Here is a 22726-nt window from a genome sequence, read left to right as displayed (position 1 = left end):
AAAGGGGTCATTACTGATCTTCTCAAGTGTGTTTGCTTTGAGCAGCCAGTTTAATCATTTTACATGTTTCCGTTCTCCTTTCAATCTTCTAATTTTGTACTAGTACTGGTTATGTTGCATCTATCAGCATCGAGATCATGTTATTCAGATGTTCTTAATAAGATCCCTCTTGCAGAATCTTGTGGTAGGATCACTTTCCATCATTGACGTTGTTTTTAAAGTGAAATGATTTGCTGTTTTATTTTCAAAACTGAATTCATAATTCAAAGAGTTTTTCACACTTTTTTTTGAGTTGTAAGTTAATACAGCTTTCTTACATAATATGTAACAATGGCAGCTTATTCAATCTTTAGGCACAATTAATAATTTGCTTGCCAAAAAGAATAGATGCCACCCGGTGATCATATTTATTAGGAGTGGTAGTTGCTCATAAACATGATCTAAAATTGATTTATGTTTCTTATTGCCCTTCTACTGTAGTATAGTATTGTCGTATGCTTAGGGTTGTAAACCAGACTAATGTAACTAAGCATTATATCGTTCGCTCAATTTGGTATTCTAAGGAGTTCAAATGTGCCTTTCATCTTGAATTTGCTACAGTTATATCATTTAAACTATCATATCAAATGATGTTACACTTGTAGTTTTCTCTTTTCCTCTTCTTTAAATGAAATGAATTACATAAAAGTACGGTTTGCTTTGAAAGGAGAACTTATAAATTGTGGAATGCAAGTAATTGAAATGAAATAATCTCATGGAGGCATACACCAGGCTTTTCGATTAATTGTTTTGTTCTTTTTTCGAGATTTGCATGATTTAATATTACTGAAGAAATAAGTCAAACTGATCATAAAAAATCATTTGGCATGTACCAGAAAGGATTGCGACATAAGCCAAACCGCTGATATCTTCTTGTGTAAAAGATTCGCATGTCACCAGACTCAACACTTGTACATGTACTGATGGCAATATAGCTAAGGGTCCTTGCTCAAGGAAGAATGACTGTAAAGAACTGGAATTAATTGCAAATCATTTTTTTCGCTGAACTGTCACTTCAAAAACCTGAGTCATATCCAACTCTTCTTGTTTCAAACCTCCTGGGAGTTTCCAATCAAAATGGAACAGTAGGTGTGCGAATGGTAGCTCAATATTAGGCAGAGCATAGGATATGCCTGGACAAATTCTTCTTCCAGCGCCAAATGGTATATATTCGAAATGATTCCCCATGAATTCAATTTCAGAATCAAGAAATCTTTCTGGACTGAATTGTTCAGAAGCTGTCCAATAGATGGAATCTCTACCAAGGGCCAAAGCATTAAAAATAACTTTGGTCTTGGTTGGTATCTCGTAGCCATTAATTTCAAATGGTTCAGTGTTTTCTTTTGGAACTAGAAGGGGAGCAATAGGATGTAGCCTCATGGTTTCCTTAATAACTACTTGCAAGTACTTTAACTCATGAAGGCTAGATTCATTGACATTTGCTCTTTCTTTGAAGATATTTCTTACCTCATCTTGTGCCCTTTTTATGACTTTGTGATTCTTAATCAATTCTGAGATTGCCCATTCTACAGTTGTAGATGATGTCTCACTTCCAGCACTGAAAATGTCCTGGGAACCAAAATTATCAAATAGAGTTCAGATTAGAGACTGTAAGACAGTTGGACTTGAAAAGTGGCTTGCATAAATTACGGATCAAGAAGCCATAAGTGAACCTGACCACTATATGTATTTCTGCATCACCCAGGTTGGAAGAGCCAGTGAACAAATAGAGGAGGGACAATAATCTTGGAGGCACAATTATTCAAAAAAAAAATACATGTGAAGACAAACAAATCAAAATTGAACTTCTCAACTCCAATTATTCAGCAGGAAAGCATTCCTCAGCTAGTCACCAGTACAACACCTATATCATAATAATGTATATTTCTGAAACAGAAAATGAATCCTGGAATATTTTCAAAATGATATCACAATTACTTTTTGGATACTACTTAAATAGGTGCTTCTTCAAAGCAGAGTTAGATTTGGCACTTTGGATTCACTTACATAGATAATAGCTTTGATGTTAGTGTCAGTCAATGGCGGTTCAAAGTCCTCGCACTTTTTAATGTTGAGAAGGACATCAACCAGATCATCCTTCATCTCTCCATAGGCTGATTTTTTCATTGACATCTTCTCTTTATGTTCATCGACAATATTTTGAAGTATTACATCAATTTGTTTGTGCACTTTCTCGAGCTTCTCCTCATTCCACTGATTCTGTCAAGCAACTTGATTGAAGGGTACATGTCAACTAAGCTGAACCCTCCTAATAATTTTACTATTTCATCGATAAGCGATATGAATTGGTCTTGATGATTGCTTGTTTTACCAAATGCAGCTTCAGCAGTGATCCTATACGTCAATGAAAACAACTTTTTGCTAAGGTTGATACTTGATCTTGATCCCTTTTGTTGAACAATCGACTTGATCATATTTAAGACTTCCTCTTCTTTGATTGATCGAAATGTTTGCACTCGCTTTGGGCTGAGAAGCTCCACTGTGTAAATTTTACGCAATTTTTCCCAGTAATCTCCATATGGAGAAAATATAATGTCGACAAAATTATAAGAGACTATTGATGATGAAAGAAAACGGATTGTTAGGACTGACCCAAGAATAAACAAACTAAAATTAGAACAAAATAGGCGGTATAATCGACCATATAAAGTTTAGGCGGTAGGCACCAGCCATATAATAATTAGGTGGTAAAATCGACTATATAAAAGGATTGTGGCAACTCAATAAAGACAAATAACAAAGCAAAATAAAAGACACAGAAATTTACGTGATTCAGTCAAATTGACCTACGTCTACGGGCGGAAGAGGAACAAATTTTTCACTATGAAGAAGATATACAAAAGCAGTAGGAAAGTGATTCCTAGACCAAAATGACACTTACAAAAAGGTTTAGGAAATATTCCAAAATTCAAAATAAGAGAGTTTAAAATATTTGACTAAATGGGTTAGATAACCCAAGAAACTATTAGCCCCTATAATACTCTCTTGAGTGGTGCACTTATCTTCACCACCAAGCCCATATATTTATAAGAAACAAAGGCAGATTTTCCTTAAGTTTCTGTCGATGTGGGATAAGGGAGAAACTCCCTTATGCACTACCGATGTGGGACACACCACATCAACAAATCTCCACTTTGACGTGTCCCCAACATCGACAATAACAAAAACTGCTCCACCTTCTCCACATAAGTCCCAACGGGCCATATCACAAACAATGAACACCAACCAACTCCAAGCACTACTTGAACTTATAAATTGGAAGAGATTTCATAAATATGTCAGCAGGATTCTCCTTGGTATTGATCTTTCGAACAAGAACTTTTCCTTCAGCAATGATATCTCGGATAAAGTGATATTTTATATCAATGTGTTTTGTTTTCTCATGATATATCTGGTCTTTAGTCAAGTGTATAGCACTTTGACTATCACAGTGAATATCTGTAACACCCTGATGTAGATTAAACTCGCCAAATAATCCCTTCAACCACAAGACTTCTTTGATTGCCTCAGTCACTGCCATGTATTCTGCCTCCGTAATAGATAGAGCCACAATGGGTTATAAAGTAGCTTTCCAAATGATTGCACAACCCCTAAAGCAGAATACGTAACCTGAAAGTGATCTTTTTCTGTCAAAATCTCCGGCGTAATCTAAATCTACAAAACCAACCAGAGTGGTTTTATTTTTTCCAAACTCCAAACAAGCGTTTGAACTCCCTTGCAAGTATCTGAGAATTCACTTCACAGCCTGTCAATGTTCTTTTTCTGGACAAGACATATATCTACTAACAACACTGACTGCTTGTGAAATATCCGAACGACTACAAATCATTGCACACATAATACTGCCAATTGCACTGAAATAAGGAACCCGTGCCATATAATCTTTCTCTTTATCTGATTGTGGTGATTGAGCAGCAGATAGCCGAAAATGGCTAGCAAGAGGAGTACTTACAGGTTTTGCATCTTTCAAGCCAAAACGCTTCAGGTAATTTTCTTGGGTCAAGAACAACTTCCCTGCTCCTCTATCTCATTTAATATCCATGCCAAGAACTTTCTTAGCTGCTCCCAAATCTTTCATATCAAATTCACTTTTTATCTGTAATTTCAAATTGTGAATTTCTGACAAATTTTAGGCAGCAATGAGCATGTCATCAGCATACAACAACAAATAGATAAAAGAATCATCATCTAACTTGCGGAAGTAAACGCAACTATCATACATACTTCTAGAATAATCATGACCCAATATAAAGGAATCAAATCTCTTATACCACTTTTTAGAAACTGTTTCAATCCATATAAGAATTTTTTCAACAAGCAAACATGATCTTTCTTACCTTCATTCTCAAAACCCTGGGGTTGTTTCATATGAATTTGTTTTTCAAGTTTGCCATGTAAGAAAACTGTCTTAACGTCGAGTTGTTCTAACTCCAAATTATACATGGCAATTAAAACAAGCAAAACACAAATAGAGCTATGTTTAACAACAGATAAAAACACATCATTAAAATCAACACCTTGTACCTGACTATAGTCCTTTGCAACCAATCGTGCTTTATACCTTGCATTTTCAACTCCTGAAATACCTTCTTTTTTCTTGAAAACCCACTTGCAACCAACTATTTTCTTATCTGACGGCGGCGTTACAAGAACCCAAGTTTCATTCTGATAAAGAGGTTCAATTTCTTCATTCATCGCAATCAACCACTTTGTAGAATCATCACAAGAAACTGCTTCTGAATAGGTGGAAAGCTCACCAACTGCATCAATTTTTTCTGCAACAGACAAAACATATCCAACAAAATCTGAATATCTTTGTGGTGGTTGAATATTCCTCCTTGGTCTATCACTGGTTATGGAATACTCCTCTTCCTCTGAACTATCTTCAACAGTAGATTCAGGTGCATCTACTGGCACTTGCTGAATAGAAAATTTGGTTTGAGAAGGACTAGAACTGCCAATATCAAGCTCCACCTGCTTCTGTGTACTATTAGTAGTACAAGGACTAGAAGGCTCCTTCTTGAAAGATAACATAGAAAATTCATCAAAAGTTACATCTCTACTGATAACAAATTTTGGAGATTTGGGATCAGGACATCATAATCTATATCCTTTCACCCCAAAAGTATACCCAAGAAAAATGCACTTTTTATCCCTAGACTCCAATTTTTCGTCATTCACATGCATGTATGCTGGACACCCAAAAACTTTTAAATTGGAGTAATCAGTTAGAGTACCTGACCAAACTTTCTCAGGAGTTTTGAAATCAAGAGATGCAGAAAGAGAACGGTTGACAATATAACATGTCATATTGATCGCCTCTGCCCAAAAGTCGTTTGTCAACCCTGTATTGGAGATCATACATCTCGCTCTCTCCAAAAGCGTTCTGTTCATACGTTCGGCCACACCATTTTGTTGAAACGTCATTCTGACAGTGCGATGCCGAACAATTCCTTCATTTTTGCAGAATCTATCAAATTCACCTTCATAAAATTTCATGCCATTATCTGTTTTCAACCGCTTAATATGTTTTTCTGTTTGTTTCTCAATCAAAACTTTTCATTGTTTGAAGGTTAGGTAAACATCATTCTTATTATTCAGAAAATAAACCTAAACTTTTCTTGAATAATCATCAATGAAAGTCAACATGTACTTTGTACCACCTTTAGACGGAACACGAGTTGGACCCTATAGATCTGAATGAATATAATCAAGAGTATCTTTCGTCTTATGAATTGCTGGTGAACTGAAGCTGACTCTTTTTTGCTTCCCAAAAATACAGTGTTCACAGAATTTCAATGGCCCGATACTTTGTCCACAAAGAAGTTCTCTTTTGCTCAATATGCCCAAACCTTTTTCGCTCATGTGCCCCAAACGCATATGCCATAATTTGGTAATGTCGATATCTGACAAAGATGATGTTGAAATAGCAGCAACACCTGTAACAGTAGATCCCTGCAAAATATACAAAGTACCAGATCTGTGTGCCTTCATAACTACAAGAGCACTTCGAGTGATTTTGAGAACTCCACCTCCACCTGAATACCTGCACCCAATAGACTCAAGAGTGTCCAAAGATATGAGATTTTTCTTCAAATATGGAACATGTCTAACATTTGTGAGTGTCCTCACAATACCATCGTACATTTTAATCCGGATTGTGCCTTTGCCAACAACTTTACAAATGACGTTGTTACCCATTAAGACAACTCCACCTTCAGTTGATTCATATGTTGAAAATCAGTCCCTATTGGGACACATATGATATGAACAACCCGAATCTATAATCCACTCATTGTTAGACCTAAATTATTTTCCGTTGCACAGAAAATGGTTCCATTATTCTCATCAACTGCAATACTAGTCTCGGTGGTCTCACTCTTTTTCTCCTTTTGCTTTTCTTTATTTTTCAATTTAAAGCAATCAGAAATAACATGACCCTTTTTTTTACAATAGTTGCACAACACATTTTTATGTTTGGATTTGGATCTACTTCGACTTTCTGTATTTCTCTTTTCAGATCTAACCCAAACAAACAAACTATCGGCTTGACTCCCACTAGTTTCCCCAGTAATATCCCTATCTATCTACTATTTAGATTTTAATGCAGATTTAATTTTTTGATACGAAATTATTTCCTTTTCATAAATCATAGTATCACGAAAATGCTTAAAAGACTGGGGAAGGGAACACAAAAGTAATAGGGCCTAATCTTCATCATCAATTTTCGAATCTATATTCTTCAAATCCATAATAATTGAATCAGATTTATTAAAATGGGAGAGTATAGATGTACCTTCAGACATCCGTAGCATATACAAACTCTGCTTCAGATATAGCCGATTCTCGACTGTCTTTTTCATATACAAAGCTTTCAATTTATCCCACATAGTCTTGGCCGAAGTCTCCGTTGCTACCTCCCATAAAACTTCATTGGAGAGATTTAAGATTATATTGGATCTGGCCTTCTTATCTATTTCAGCGAAATTCGAATCCTTTACATTTTCTAGCTTGTTCTCAAATCCCTGTATTGCCAAATCAACTCTGTCTTGAACAAAAATGGCATCCATCTTGAGCTGCCACATCCCGAAGTTGACATTCCTGTCGAATTTTTCGACAACCGTCTTTGTTATCGTCATTATTGCCACAAAATCTGTAACTTGAAGTTTGTCTTAAAAAAACTGGTCAAACAAATATGCAAGTCTCGTGAGCGGGTCCCATAAGATGAGCGGATCCCGCAAGATGAGAGGACCCCACGGGATGGACCCACAAGGTGAGCGGGCCAATGGATAAACGAGCCCCACAGCGTGAAACGGGCCCCACGAGATGAACCTATCTTACAAAATATATCAACCAACTCTGATACCAGTTTGTAAGAACTGGTCCAAGAATAAACAAACTAAAGTTAGAACAAACTAGTCGGTATAACCGACCATATAAAATTTAGGCGGTAAACACCAACCATCTAATAATTAGGCGGTAAAATCGACCATATAAAAGGGTTGTGGCAACCCAATAAAGACAAATAACAAAGTAGCATAAAAGATACAGAAATTTACGTGATTCGGTTAAATTGACCTACATCCACGGGTGGAAGAGGAGCAAATTTTTCACTATTAAGAAGATATACAAAAGCCGTAGGAAAGTGGTTCCTAACCCAAAATGGCACTTACAAAAGGGTTTAGGAAATATTCCTAAACTCAAAATAAGAGAGTCTAAAATATTTGATTAAATGGGTTAGATGACCCAAGAAACTAATAGCTCAGATAATGCTCTCTTGAGTGGTGCACTTATCTTCACCACCAAGCCCATATATTTATAAGAAACAAAGGCAGGCTTTCCTTAAGTTTCTGCCGATGTGGGATAAGGGAGAAACTCCCTTATGCACTACCGATGTGGGACACGTCACATCAACACGGGCCCTTTGAGCAAAAATGATATCATGCATCTTGTAAATCTCTCATCCAAACTTTGGCGAGGAAATAACTATAGTTGAGATTTCACCAAGTTGAAGATGCATCAGTGATCCTTGTTCCTTGGCTAAATCTCTTAGCATGTGACGAGGTAGGGAGCCACAAATTTGATGTATGTTTCCTATTATAGGAAGTTGCCTTGGACCTGGTGGCAATTTCTTCACTGATGAGCTCCAATTCTTGGACAAAATTCTGACTAACATGGAACAAAAAACTAGAGTACAGAGGATAGAAATGAATGCCATTAGGATTGGAGGGATGATATGATGCTGTAGAAGTAGTGTTGTTTGTTCCAAGAATGCATGATTTTATAGAAGTCTAATCTCCATTTCTCAATCAGGGCATATATGAATTTTCAGTCCAGAAAGTACATGAATTTAACAGTTAAAATGTCAAAGTCGAGGCCCTTTTCAATGAGGTTGATTAAATTGTAGTAGTTTCTGTTAGTATAGTAATGGCTTTGAGGCGTGATCTCACTTTCCTAAAGTTATTTGATATCCCCAAGTTACAACAAAGCCTAATTAAAGCTCTCTCAAAAAAGTATATTTAAAGTATATATCAATTACATGTTGATTGAGATTTTATAGACTCTGTTAAGACACTGATGAAAAGAAATGTCTGTTCACAGTGGAAACTAACATATCACAAATTTGGTAAACTTTTCTTTTATGAACAAATACAATGATAGAAGCAACTATAGTAGTTAAATAGCTGCCTTATTAAGTTAAAATAAAATCCATAGTAGTAAAGCCTTTAAATACATAAATTAGTTACAAACTAGTAACACTCCCCTACTAGTTTGTCGTTAGTTTGGATTTTCTTTTCACACGACAAGTATTATGCTTATTAAAGAAGATGTTTCTCAACTTGAACCATTCTCTAGTGCACAAGACTATGAAGTTGATAGTAGTTAGCTTTTGTTAGTATAGTAATGATTTTGAGCCATGATCTCACTTTCCTATAGATATTTGATACCCCAAGATACAACAAAGCTTAAATAAAACTGTCAAAAACAAGTATATAAAAAATATATGTCAATTACTTATTGATTGAGATTTTGTAGACTTTCTTGAATTACTAATGAAGAGAAACGTCTGTTAACAATGAACACTGACATATCTCTTTTGATAAGAGTCACAAATTTGATAAACCAATATGCTCCACAAAGAGTTTACACTCATCCTACTATAAGAATTTTGGAATGGAAGTTCTAGTACTTATAACAGTGGCGGAGCTAGAAAAAATTCTTAGTGGGGACAAAAGTAACACTAAAATTTTTACCTACTCTTTTTCTACTTTTTTAAGCAAAAAAAAAAAAATCATCAACAAGTACAAATGATGCATATATTCCATGAAAAATATAAAAAGACAAATTCAAAATTATTAATGTAATAATAATTTTATTTCAAAAAAAACTAAAATATTTACAATTACTCACTGTGAGTTTTTATATTTTGATAACTAACTTGGTTGTGAAAGTAAAAATGGCTCTCGATTGTAGAGGAAAAATGGGGGACTAGTGGGGAGGGAAGGGAAATTAGGAAGTGGGAAAAAGGAAATGAATGATATGATTGGATGAATTGATCAAGAGAAAGAGTAGCTAGCTGCTTAGTCATGAAAGGTAGTGGCTCTTGGTTGTGGGGGAAAAATGGAGGACCAGAGGAGGGAAAAGAAATTGGGGAGTGGGGCTTAAAGAAAGTGAATGATATGATTGATACTTGCTAGTTAAAATGAAAAGCTTTTTTTTTTTAGTTTATTTCAAATGGAATTTGTGCCCCACTTATCTTTTTAGAATTTTAGTTTATGAACGAACTTAAAAAATACGTAATTCTTTCACATCCTTTTTAAGAAAACTCTGGGGGTACACTTAAAATTATATCAAAATTGTATAGATATTATAGGAATTTAAAGGGCCCCCACTGCCCCCACCTTAAATCCGCCCCTGACTTATAAGCATACATCAACAACTTGTTTTACCCATTAAACTTCAAGTCTTAGTTTTTACCAAGAAGAAGTTAGGTTCCCATTGTTGGTGCTTAACATGGGTTTTAATCCCATTCCACGCGAAGTAGTTTGTACTAAATCTCTAGAAAGAGCTTTTATAAAAGGATCAGCTAAATTATTCCCAAATTTCACATAGACTATGGTGATCACCCCATTTGAAATCAAATCTCTAACATGATGTCTAGATTTCCGATTGTATATTCTATAAGCATTTAGACATAGTTGCCTCACAATCTCAATACAAGGAAATAGATGGCAGATTTTGGCCACAACTCTATATCCAATAATAAGTTTATGAGCCATTCACCTTCGCTGCTTGCTACAGCCAACGCTATATATCATGGAATACGCAAAAAAAGGGACGACAAGAGCAGGGATCAGGATTTGGGAAAGTTCAGAGTTGCCACCCTTTGACTTAGTGAGGGAGCTTGAAATGAAAAAGATTTTTAAAAAGAAAAAAAATGGCGATCTACAATTGACAAGAAAACTTTTTTGTCAATCACCCTTAATAATTTTCTAAATGCACTTGGATTTAAAGGTTCGGGGTTCATGTCTCAGCCTATTTTACCTTTTATGATAGTATTGTCTCACCATATGTGAGGTTAATTGTATCTCAAATCAGTGTAATTTCTTTTATTCGTACGTGGAGTTTTATTTGTGATACTGTAAACAAAAATTTCTTTATTAACGATGATTCAATGATGTGCGGAACCAAAGGCCTAAGATTTTCAAACATAGTATTCGTATTTTTAAGTTTTAGCTTAAGAAAACAATCGATGTTAGTTACTTGGTTCCTAATCAAGTAGTAACTGTAATTTGTGTGTCCTAATGATCAATGTTAAGATATTCAGGCCTTCCTCCTAGGATTTAGGATCATACACCTAAAGGTAATCCACATTTAATTTAATTTAATAGACGCATAAAATCTGATCCTGATCCAGTCCCACTCCCACAGTCCCGGTCAACATTCTCTGGCCACTTTCTCTCCTTTTTTTTTTTTCGAAGACGATAAACCTAATCTATCCTACATTAAGGGAAGGGGCGAACCTAAGAAGACCCAGAGATAATTCGGAGGGGATTGAACCACTATCGGATCAGACGGATACACAGCACACCCACCTAATTTTTTAAAAACAAACCACTTAAATGTGACATTTTTTATAGGAGACCAACTAGGTGGTGCCACCAACCAAAGGCTAGTGGTTTTCTCTGGCCACTTTCTTATTCCCTCGCCTTTGTTTCTAGTCCATCGATTGTGTAAAGGTCGTAGGACCTAAAAACCTGTAAAGTTGCTGAACAAGTCCCCTCCCCTTAATTATTAGCAATCCGTATGAGATGCTCTTTATCTTCAAGATGCATCCCTGATTTCTTTATCTTATCTTTCTTTTCAGGGCAGGGCAATTCTTTCCTTACTGTATCCGAAGTCTGTTACATCAAGTTTTGTCCGCCTAAACAATTTTGTTATACATTTTTACTTCTGCTCCCCATACTTAAAAATTACTATTTGTTAAAGACATCACTTGTCATATTTTATACCCACAAAATTGGATGTCTCCCACATATATATATTGGTTTGTGTTGGCAGTATTCCTGCATTATTTGTATTGTGTTGGCGTCATTCGGACATTATTTGTGTTTGGCATTTTCCCTGCATTAAAAGCTGGTTAATAATGTCAGACCAAGTGTCTCATCACGAAGAATTTATCGCTGTCCATCATTGGAGTTCTCACCTAAAAATTGTCTATCATGAGTTTTACCAAAATTTACGAAGACTGTAAAAACGGCTCTTAAGATATTCTTCCTTTTTTTTTTAATATCAATCTTCAATTTCGACAACCCTTAGAGGGTTTAACCACACCAAAGAAAGTTAAGAGAAAGTAGTGTCTCCCACATCTAAGATCAAAGAGGAGCAACTACTCCACATTTTTAAACTCTACGCAATTCCTGATTTGGTGGCCAACCATTTAAGACGAGTTAGTTTTTTAAGATATTTTGATCTCCTCCTCTACGAAAACATTTCCCTGTTCGCATAGATGTTATCGTCTTGTTTTGTGCTTTCCCCCATCATAACTAGCCTGTAAAGGTGCCTTGAGAAAACTACTGGTACAGTATTGCCTATCATAGGAAACACTTGCAAGTTATATGCCTCCATGTGTAATTGAATCTTGACAGATCGAGACTTGGCTAAGAAATATAAACTTTTGATGCATTTGAAGCTTGGTAAAATTTTAACTGCTGTGACGTCTTCAGCAGATGTTGCTATTTGCTAAAAGTATTTTTCATGAACATGATATCATAGTGAAGAAGAGTTTATTAGCAATTGTCAATCCCAATTCAAAATTTATCATTCAAAAGATTTACGCGAGGAAGAAAGGAAGCAAGATGGCCAAGGAAGGCAATTCTTTTTCTTTTTTTTTTTTTTGGTAAAAAAATTTGGATGTACGATCTACCCTACTCCCTACTCCAAGCAAGCAGAAATGATCTACCCTTACTACCTGCTCCAAGCAAGCAAGAGGAGAGGCCGGTCTAGTGACCAAGATTGACACCTTAGGATTTTTTTTACTCCCACTTCTACTGTTATTCTAACCTATTTTAGAGGAAGGAAGGAGGCGTAATTAGATCGAACAATAACATCTACTCTACTCCTACTCTTATCTATTCTTATTTTAGCCTATTTTAGGGAAAAAGAGGAGGCCTAACTAGGTCAATTAGAAAATCGACAAAAATTGAACCATTATCAGATCAAATGGGTACACTATACACCCGTATAAATTTAAAAAAGTCACATGTAGTGGTCAATTAGAAAATCGATGAGAATTGAATTACTATCAGATTAAATGGGTGCACTACACACCCTTATAAATTTAGAGAACCCACATGTAATGACAAAGTAATTGAAGTTAAAATTTAAATCCTTAACTTCCCAGCTCACAAAAATTTAAGTCTTTTGTGATGATTGACAGTCCAATGGATCGTTGGTTGATATCTTAGAAGTTACAGGCCTTAAATTTTTCTTCCCTATTTCCTCGCTTTAGTTTCTTAAATTTCACTCTTACTTTACTTAAAAAAAAATAAGAAGGGAAAGAAATAATGGTTCATAGTTGTTATTTTTATTTGCCTGTTTGGCCACAAACATGCTCGTAAACGGAATGGGAGACCATCATTTTTTAACTTGTATGAACGATCGGGGACAGTGGGCTAGGGAGTATTCAGTATTCATTTGTCTACTCCATTGCCAAAAAAGCCAGCAAATCATCGTACAAATTCTTTTCAAAAGTTTACATGGGCTTTACAGCTGTCAAATATATTCCAAACCACAAAACAGTCACAACATTTGGATTCTTCCTTTTTTCCTGGAACCCCCATTACTTGCTCCTCTCTAATGCTTGGCGATTTTTGTTATCAGTTGGTCGTATTGATTGCATAGCACGACGCTTAGTCAGTCTGCGGTCACGGATTCCGAGGCTCTTCATACTTCAGCAGGAGTACCCTCGTGGGCTCATATCAGACCTCAATAATATCGAAGAGAGAAATAAAGACAATCGATAAAGTTGTCGAACGGCCACAAGGTGGATCTTAAGACCTGCTTGAACTGTAGGTAGAGATTCAAATTTCACCTGCAGTAAAAGAATTTAAGAGTTATATTAAAATATTTTCTTGGTCTAGTAAGATTTGTGTACTTTCTAACCCTTAACACAATGTCTTTCTAGACTTTCCCTCCAATGTAATATAGAATAGATAGGTTATACTATAGTTATCGTCTTCAAAAAAAAAAATAAATAAAGTTGTCGATGGAAGTGGGGCATGGCCATGACTTCCCGGTAAGTTGAGTCTAATTGTAGTATAGTAAAATTTATTTTTATAAAAAAATAAAAACTACTAACATTACGTACAGATTATATTTATATTTTACGAGTACTTATTTTCTTATAATGGTGCAAAATTAATGCATTATCAATTTTGTTAAATACATCTTTTCCGATATAAGTAACTGACACTTTTTGATTTTTTTTTTTAAATAATTTTTGAACTACCATCAATTTGATCGTTTATGGGTTTCTTTTAAGAAATTTATAGTTACCTTATTATAAATATAAGCCATAATAGCTTAATTTCGTATTATAAATAAAAAATTTTGCATCCACTTGAAAAATTCTTGTTTTTGGAATCTTTGAAGTTGGTTTGAAGAATTGGTTTTCCTATTCTATTTAAAAAAAGCTTATTTCTTGTTTTTGAAAATTTTGGAAGAATTTATTCTTGAACTAACTTCCACAAATAACTTGAAATAAATTCAGAATTATTTTGAAGGTAAGAATTATGAATTTTCAATTGTTTGGGTTAATGTATATAGAAAAGAGAATTTGATAAAATTTAATGGGTCAAACAAGATGTGACTTTAAAATTTTCTAAATTTCTTAAACCCAAAAACTAATTTTCCCATAGCTAAGTGGGGTTAGGTGACCCCACTTGCTTCCATGAGGCTCCGCCACTCGGTGGAGGGTAGGACAGAGGTTAATTTCCAAACTTGACTTGTTTAGATTGCAATTTTGTTCCAAAATTTTTTTTACGTTTTTCATAAATATATTTTTTAATTATATTTTTACCTTATATATATATCAAATCACTACAGAAAATTTTTCTACAAAAGCTCTAGAAAATATCAATCCAAATGAGGAGAGGTGAGACTTAAGAAGTTGAGAAAGGGCATGGGGATTTGATTTTGAATTATTACCAATGTGTCATATATATCTAAAGGTGATAATGTATACACTAACAGTGTATATAAGATTAATCTTTAAATATTATATGTCTTTATTTTTTGGGGACAAATAGGTTAGGTTTTAGTGTACATGAGAGGTATCGGATTCTAGATACCAACTCACTATAAAAAAAATTTTAAAAAATTGATGTTTGAATTTATTTACTTCTACATATCTTTCTTAAACCAAACTTGTTAATTTTAACATGCTCCCCAACTTTTTCATTATCCATAATATCTAGGCCTCTGGCGTCTTCACGAAAAATATCTAAACGGGATTTTTAGAAAACTCAGTTGGCAGGCAACAGGTCTGAGTTCGTTTGGATTGCATTAGCAACTTTTTCAATTTCCATAATATCTCGGCCTCTAGTGTCTTCACGAAAATATCTAAACGGGAGATATTATGGATTCTGTTTTACCTACGAAAATAATGTTTAAAACAGTAGACTGTGAAAATATCTCCTTGTTTGGATTGTAATTTTTCACATAAAAATCTTTACATTTTTTATTTACATATTTCCTAATCATCTTTTTACTTCACATATATCAAATCGTTACAATATATATATATATATATAAATATATATATATTTTTACAAAAACTCCTAAAAATAAGATTTCTTGCCTAATTAAAACACTCCAGTATTCTTTCTACCAACTCAGATGGAGTTCATAGTCATCTATATGATTATTAAAGTTTATAGTCTTAGGGTTTCAAATAAATTGGTAAAAATGAATATCATTTTATTTGAAAATAAAGATAAAAATTAATAACTTAGGTTGTAAAAGAAAATATAAATCCCCTCTATAAAAACAAACCTTTTGCTAATCTTTCGACCATAAATGAATATATCAGTTTACCATGCGGCCCAAATTAATAAATTAGATTTGGATCCTAATAGGATCACTAGACTTGCAATATTATGATTAGATCACCAAAATTTTGTGAATCATATAAACTGAAAGACATTTTGACAATTAATTTGAAATTCAAATTCTTATACATCACAAACAAGTTCTAGAATGACTTGTGGAGGTAGTGGTGATTTCTGGAATAACAGATGATGGAGGGAGGAGTAACGACTACTGGCTTTTCATTATTATTTGTCTACTACTTTTCAACGATATAGGTGAATATGTTGGTATAATAATTAATTCTCTTTTTTTTTACACCAAGTTAATTCAAAATTAAAAGAAGAGATGATGAACAATTTGAATGATAATCTGGTGATGAAAGGAAGTAATTTATGAGATACATAAGATTTCAATAATTGTTATTTGAAAAAGATTTTACTATAGTTTTATATAATAATTTGATAGAAAATAGATATCATTAAAATAATATTAATTATTTTTTAAAATTATCCTAAAATTATCTAAATGACCCATAACTCGTTGATTCTCTTCAATCAGTCAGGCATATACACACACATATAACAAGAATGGCTTTCATTCCGGCTACCCTCATTCAATTATCCATATTCCAAAAACCCCTACCAGAAACAATAATTCCAAAGATCCACAGGATTCATGCATTTCTGATCACCTTGTCAACAATATCTGGAAAAAATTACTAAAAAATCATCAATTCGTGTGTGTGAATAAAGTTTCTTCTCGGATCAATTATTAATTATTGACTTTTATCACGAACTGCAATTGTGCAGTAGAAATGACAAGTTGAATCACAGTAAAAATAAAAAATAAAAAAAGGGCGGGGTCAACGCATTGTTTCATCGTGATTAAGATGAAGTGACACTTTGAATTAACGCGAGTGTCTATGAATTCGAAGAGGGATAATTCTGGAAACCTCCCTAGAGGTTTCTAAAATTTTCACTCACCTCCCTTCAAATTTGAATAATTACACTAATCTTCCTTCATGCAGTAAAATGACTATAATATCTTCCACTTATAAATAATTCCTACAAACAAAAAAAAGACCCTATAACTACATCTAGTCTTTTATTCTAAAGTAATAGTAGTCACACAAAATAAACTCTTATTCTATCTCTCTCTTTCTCTTTCCGAGGTTCTTTCTCCTGTATCTCATAATTTACTATTTTTTTTTTTTGTAAATGTCATTTACACAACTATCTAATTCATCTCGAATCCTCATTATTATGGAAATAAATCCTCTCTCTCTCTTTTTGTTTTCTTTTTTTTTTTGTAATAGTTAATTCATTTTTTTATGCTAAGTTAATTCAAAATTAAGGAAAAATATGATGAACAATTTAATAAAAATCAATGATGGTGATGAAAGGAAGTAATTTATAAGATATGTAATATTTCAATAATTGTGATTTGAAAAGGATTTTACTATAGTTCTATATAATAATTTGATAGAAAGCACATATCATTAAGACAAGATTAAAACTCGGTAATTCTCTTCAATTCAATTATGTGGATGCACGGACCTGGGCCAGGCACAAACAGTGTGCGTCAATTATCCATATTCCAAAAACCTTTACCAAAAACCACTTAATTCCAAAGATCCATAGGATAATGGCGTGACTTATTCATGCATTTCCAATCACCTTGTCAACAATATCTGGAAAAAATTACTTAAAAAACACTGGTTTGCGTGCTGGATAGAATTTCTTTCCGGATCAATTATTAATTATTGACTTTTATGACAAACTACAATTATAGTGAACAAAAAAAATCGTGATTAAGATGAATTGACATTTTGAACTAATGCTAGTATCTATAATTCCCAAATTAGTGTCTGTAATGGTACTAGAGTTGATCAAGAAAATAGACTAGCATGCTATTAGACCAGATATATAGCGAGGCCTCCCTAAAATAATCTTGAGTTCGTTTGGATTGCATTTTTTTGGGAGTTTTTAGAAAAATAAAATAAAATTATTGTAGCACTTATTTTAGGATGTGATGTATATGAGTTAAAAAAGTAATTCTGAAATACTGCTATGGATTACAACCAAATGCTTCTATGGATTATATTTTTATTGATTCTCAAATGCTTCTATGGATTTGCAAAGAACAATAGAAAAGCCGGTTGCATGGTATTCTTGTTGCTCTACTAAGTAGAATGGTCCTGCAGAAATTTATGTGAATTACACACTAAATGTACTTCTACTTGTACTGATAAGTTCCATTCTACATTTAGACTTCTTTATCACTTGTCAGTCAGCACATAATCTGCCAAAATTTTGAGTTTTGCACCCGAAGCTTCACGAAAATATCAGAATAGGCAACTCTTGTTGGTTTTTGCCTACCAACTATGAGAACCCCATTTTTCAAAAAAATAAAAAAAAATAAAAAAAAAAAATATATATATATATAAGAACCCCATAATTTCTGTCGGAACACCACGTGCATTTTCAGATAACAACACCATGCATTTATAAAAGAGCCCGGAGAGCGTCCTTAATAAATGAGCCAGCAATTATTAGAAGTATTAGTGGCTACCAATTGATGACTATTTGGTCTGAATATAGCAAGAGATCCCTATAATAGTAACATACTATCTTAAGCCAAATTCGAGCATTCGTTCTTTCCCCAGTTTCAATGGAGCATTTCTTCTTCTTTTGTGGCTTCCTCCTCTTCATCATCATGGTAGCCAAATCTCTGATGAAATCCAAGCCTGCAAAACTGCCTCCAGGACCAAGAAAATTGCCTATCATAGGAAACATTCACCAGCTTCTTGGCTCTCAATCTCATCGAATCCTAGCAGACTTGGCCAAAAAATATGGACCTCTGATGCACCTACAGGTTGGCGAAGTTTCAACCATAGTTATATCTTCAGCAGAGGTTGCAGAAGAGGTTTTAAAGAAACATGACATCATTTTTGCTTCTAGAGCCTTTCTTCTTTCACCAAGAATACTCTTTTATGATTGTACTGATGTTGGCTTTTGTCCCTATGGAGAATACTGGAGACAACTGAGAAAGATTTGTGCAAAAGAGCTTCTAAGCTCTCAACGTACCCAGACATTTCGATCAATTAGGGAAGCAGAGGTCTTAAACATGATCAAAGCAATCTCAAAAGAAGAGGGATTGGCTGTTGATTTTGGTAAAAAGATTTCAACAATGACATATAGCGTCACTGCCTTGGCTGCTTTTGGTAAAAGAAGCAAATACCATGACGATTTCATGTCGGCAATGGAGGATGTTGTAAAGCTTATGGCAGGTTTCTGCTTACCAGACATGTACCCTTCTGTCAAAATACTTGAAACAATCACTGGAATGAGGCAAAAGCTGGAGAGGTTGCACAAAAGGGTTGATCAAATACTGGAAAACATTCTCATTAGGCATAGAGTTAGAAAAGCGGAATCAGAATATGGAAGTGGAGAAGAAAAGGAGGATCTCGTGGATGTTCTACTGAAAGTTCAGAAATCTGGAGAATTTGGAATTCCACTCACTGACGACAATCTCAAAGCAGTCATTTTCGTGAGTAAACCCATCATCTTTTTTCTTTCGGTAATTGACACAAGGGAAACATTTTATCTTGAGTAATTAACATATACATTATTGTGCTTCCAAGTTTTTGATCAATACATCAAGAGATTTCCAGGGCCAAAAAATGTAATGAATCAATTGTTCCTGTTTTTCTTCAGGATGTGTTCGGTGGAGGAGGAGAGACATCGTCAACCACAACTGTATGGGCAATGGCTGAAATGATCAAGAATCCAGCAGTCATGAAAAAAGCACAAGCTGAAGTACGTGCAATTTACGGCAAAAGAGGAACTGTTGATGAATCGCAACTTCATGAACTGAAATACTTGCATGCGGTAATCAAAGAAACTCTGAGACTGCACCCTCCTGCTTCACTAATTCCTCCAAGGGAATGCGGTGAACAATGTGAAATTTTTGGATATGAAATACCCGCTAAATCTAGAGTCTATGTTAATCTTTGGGCAATTGGTCGAGATCCCGGGTACTGGACTGAACCTGAGAAGTTCATTCCGGAGAGGTTTCTTGATTCTAAAATTGATTTTAAGGGGTCAAACTTTAATTACATCCCATTTGGTGCTGGAAGAAGGATATGTCCTGGAATGTCATTTGCTTTGCCTATGATGGAGCTACCACTCGCACAATCGTTGTTCCACTTTGATTGGAAACTGCCTGGTGCATTGGAAAATGAAGAACTAGACATGACTGATATCTTTGGCTTGACAGTCGGACGAAAACATGATCTTTTCTTGGTTCCAACTTCTTACCACCCTTCTTCTAAATACCAGCAATAATGCAATGCATGTGCTTTGTAAGTTCGTATGGAACTTTACTGTGCCTTTGGTATGCTTTTATTAGCATTAGTTTCTGTAACTTCTCGCTATGCATGTACAACATTTGTTGGCTTCTGTTGATGTCATTCAATGGAATTTGTCTAGTTTTATATGCCCAGGGCCATAATATACCATACTATACAACTTCCTGCAGCCATTTTCAAACAGTTTAAAGCCCTGCATCTGTGCGGTGGAGTTTCATCAAATGTGTTGTATATTCTGAGATAAATTGTACATACAATGTCCTAGTGATTTAAATATTTCACATTAAATGTAATTAACAATAAAATAATACTGAAAGGACAAAAGGAGGCGGCATAATTATGTACAATGCAGAAATAAGAAAACTCAAAAACCTAAGAAAAGCAACATCACCCCCGCTGATGAATTGTTGCTATTTGGTAATTAATTCGTTCTTGTTTTAGCGATCTTCAACTGTATAGCCAAGAGATATGTCATAACAGTAGCTTTACGTGCAATGCAGGATAAGGACGTGCACGATTGTCAGTAACAATCATCTTGAACGATATAATATTTTTTGAATAAGATATAACTTTATATATGAACTACTTTTAAAATTTTATAATACAAACGCAATTATTATGAATAGAACCCACATGAGCAGTAGCAGAATATCACACCTTAGTTGTAAGAATGTATAAGCACTCCATTTAGAATTATACATCATTCAAAAAATGTTATATCATTTAGGCACGATTCCTGCATCCTTACAATGTATTATCACTGTTTAAAACTCCCATCACCAGGTATCTAGAACTCATGTCTAGTGCTAAACAGAATTGGGGGCGGTACTATTGTTGTTCCGTGCAAATCGATCCGATTGTTGTACTTATAATATTATTTAGTGTATAATTACATTACATTATTATACTTATGACAAAAGTAATATATATGAATAAAATATTATATATATATATATTCAATATAACATTATAATGTAGTTCTACACAAAAAATAACACATATATAACGATCAGATCGAATTGCACAAAACACAACAGCATCGGCACCCAATCTGTGTTAAGCATGCCATTGCTACAATACATTTACATATTCTAATTTTGGGTCATATTCTCACACTCAATGTCTACTATTTTCTTAGACTTAAAAAATATAAATATATAGCTCAATTCTAGACGCGATGCCAAAAAACCGGTGAGAAAGGCCGGTCACATGACTCAATCTTTGGTCCTAAACTGCAAGGTTGGCGTTAGCCATGTCTGTAACCTTGGGAACTCCCATTTTGCTGCTATTATATACTAGTCAGCTCTCGGGGAAACATCATTTACATCATAAATGTTAGCATATCTGACATTACTTCCATATCGTTTGGAAAAAAAAAAAAAACAAATTATCTTTTACTCTACGATAGTTTATTACTTTGTCACATGACCCTTTATAGAAGGTTAAAAAGTAAATTATCCCAAACAAATTATGTCGATGTGATCACCAAGTATGTATTTTTGGGCATCTATCTTTTGCAATTAAATTGTCGGACGAAACAGTAATTTTCGTGTACAGCAATAACAGCACCACAAAATTCTCAACAAAATCTTGAACATCACCTCCTCATATTTCAATCTGAATGAAGCATTGAGAAAAGGCCAAAGATCCTTTTCCTTTTCCTTTTCATTTTCAGGCGAACGTTTCCCTCATCACTTCCATTTGGGCTTCCACGACAATATGATTTCTGTGCCAAGCTGAAAATTTAACTAAATGGAAGAGCTATGTAATTTAATGCAGTATAACCCCAAAAAATTATTTTTTTTGATAGGTTGCAATTTTATCATTTAATTTTTCCTATTACCTGACCCGATGTGGATTAATTGTTAGATTTTACTCACTTTTGACAATTTACATTTATTTCAGGAAGTAGAATAAAAATACCATAACAAGTGTCAATTTGACAGTTATCAAGAAAGAATCTAAGTAGCAGGCATGTAGGGATATTTTTGAAATATCAAACCACGACCCTTCTTGGTAATTGGCCCGAAGACAGCATTAAAAGGGGAGGCCGAAGTCTTCTTTTTCCTCTGTCCGCCGCACAGCAGCAGCAGCAGCAGCAGCAATTAGAATAGGAACAATTGATATATGGCCGCTGACAGGTGCCGAACCTGTACAATAATAAAACCTGCTCAAACTAAAGTTAATTCTGTAGATAGCGGTGAGCAGGGTCGAATCCACAGGGACTGGGAGTAATTGTTTCTTTTAGAGTCCAAAGTATGGGGGGTTTTGGATTAAATGCTAACTAAATAAATTAACTGCAGGAAATAATTAATTCCAAGAAATAATTAAGGGGAAACTCTAGCCAAGGGTACACTTCAGAAATGGTTCATGTACTGATCATTGATGCAAAAATAATCCCAACATTTATTAATAGATTAGTTATAGTTGTCATGCACGCGATAAACAACCAACCCTTCCTTAATTTATCGATAGCTAAGGTACGACCGTTAGCTATTTCTCTAACCCAAAAACAACCCTAGGTACGACCGTAGGATTTAATTTCTAGATTGCATTAATAATTAGAAAAGCCCAATCCTAACCAACAAACACGCTACGAGGGTTTGTTTAGACTAGATCATATGCTCCCCTGACATAAACCCAATTACGCCAGTTGCTACTAAGATAGAGATAACGAACAATTACGGATTCAATTACCTCTATTTA

General features: G+C 34.4%; 1 protein-coding gene and 1 pseudogene across 1 annotated transcript; one reads left to right on the top strand and one right to left on the bottom strand.

The window, feature by feature from the left end:
* Positions 1 to 974: 974 nt before the first annotated feature.
* LOC113771663 lies at positions 975 to 8236 on the bottom strand (annotated as a pseudogene).
* A 10051-nt stretch (positions 8237 to 18287) lies between these two features.
* On the top strand, positions 18288 to 20132 carry LOC113772202 (tabersonine 16-hydroxylase 2-like). Its single transcript, XM_027316789.1, has 2 exons — positions 18288 to 19200; positions 19368 to 20132. The coding sequence occupies exons 1-2, from the start codon at positions 18322 to 18324 to the stop codon at positions 19995 to 19997; spliced, it is 1509 nt and encodes a 502-aa protein (XP_027172590.1). The 5' UTR covers positions 18288 to 18321; the 3' UTR covers positions 19998 to 20132.
* Positions 20133 to 22726: the final 2594 nt, after the last annotated feature.

Source organism: Coffea eugenioides, chromosome 5 (genome assembly GCF_003713205.1).
Source record: "Coffea eugenioides isolate CCC68of chromosome 5, Ceug_1.0, whole genome shotgun sequence".
NCBI lineage: Eukaryota > Viridiplantae > Streptophyta > Magnoliopsida > Gentianales > Rubiaceae > Coffea > Coffea eugenioides.
Note: the sequence above shows the minus strand (reverse complement) of the source record. Positions and strands in the feature narration are given on the sequence as shown.

Bases quoted from the DNA above. Each gene is read 5' to 3' on its own strand.
- LOC113772202 (XM_027316789.1), top strand. From the start codon at position 18,322: ATGGAGCATTTCTTCTTCTTTTGTGGCTTCCTCCTCTTCATCATCATG. The intron at 19,201-19,367 runs GTGAGTAAACCC...GTTTTTCTTCAG, and splicing joins ATCTCAAAGCAGTCATTTTC to GATGTGTTCGGTGGAGGAGG.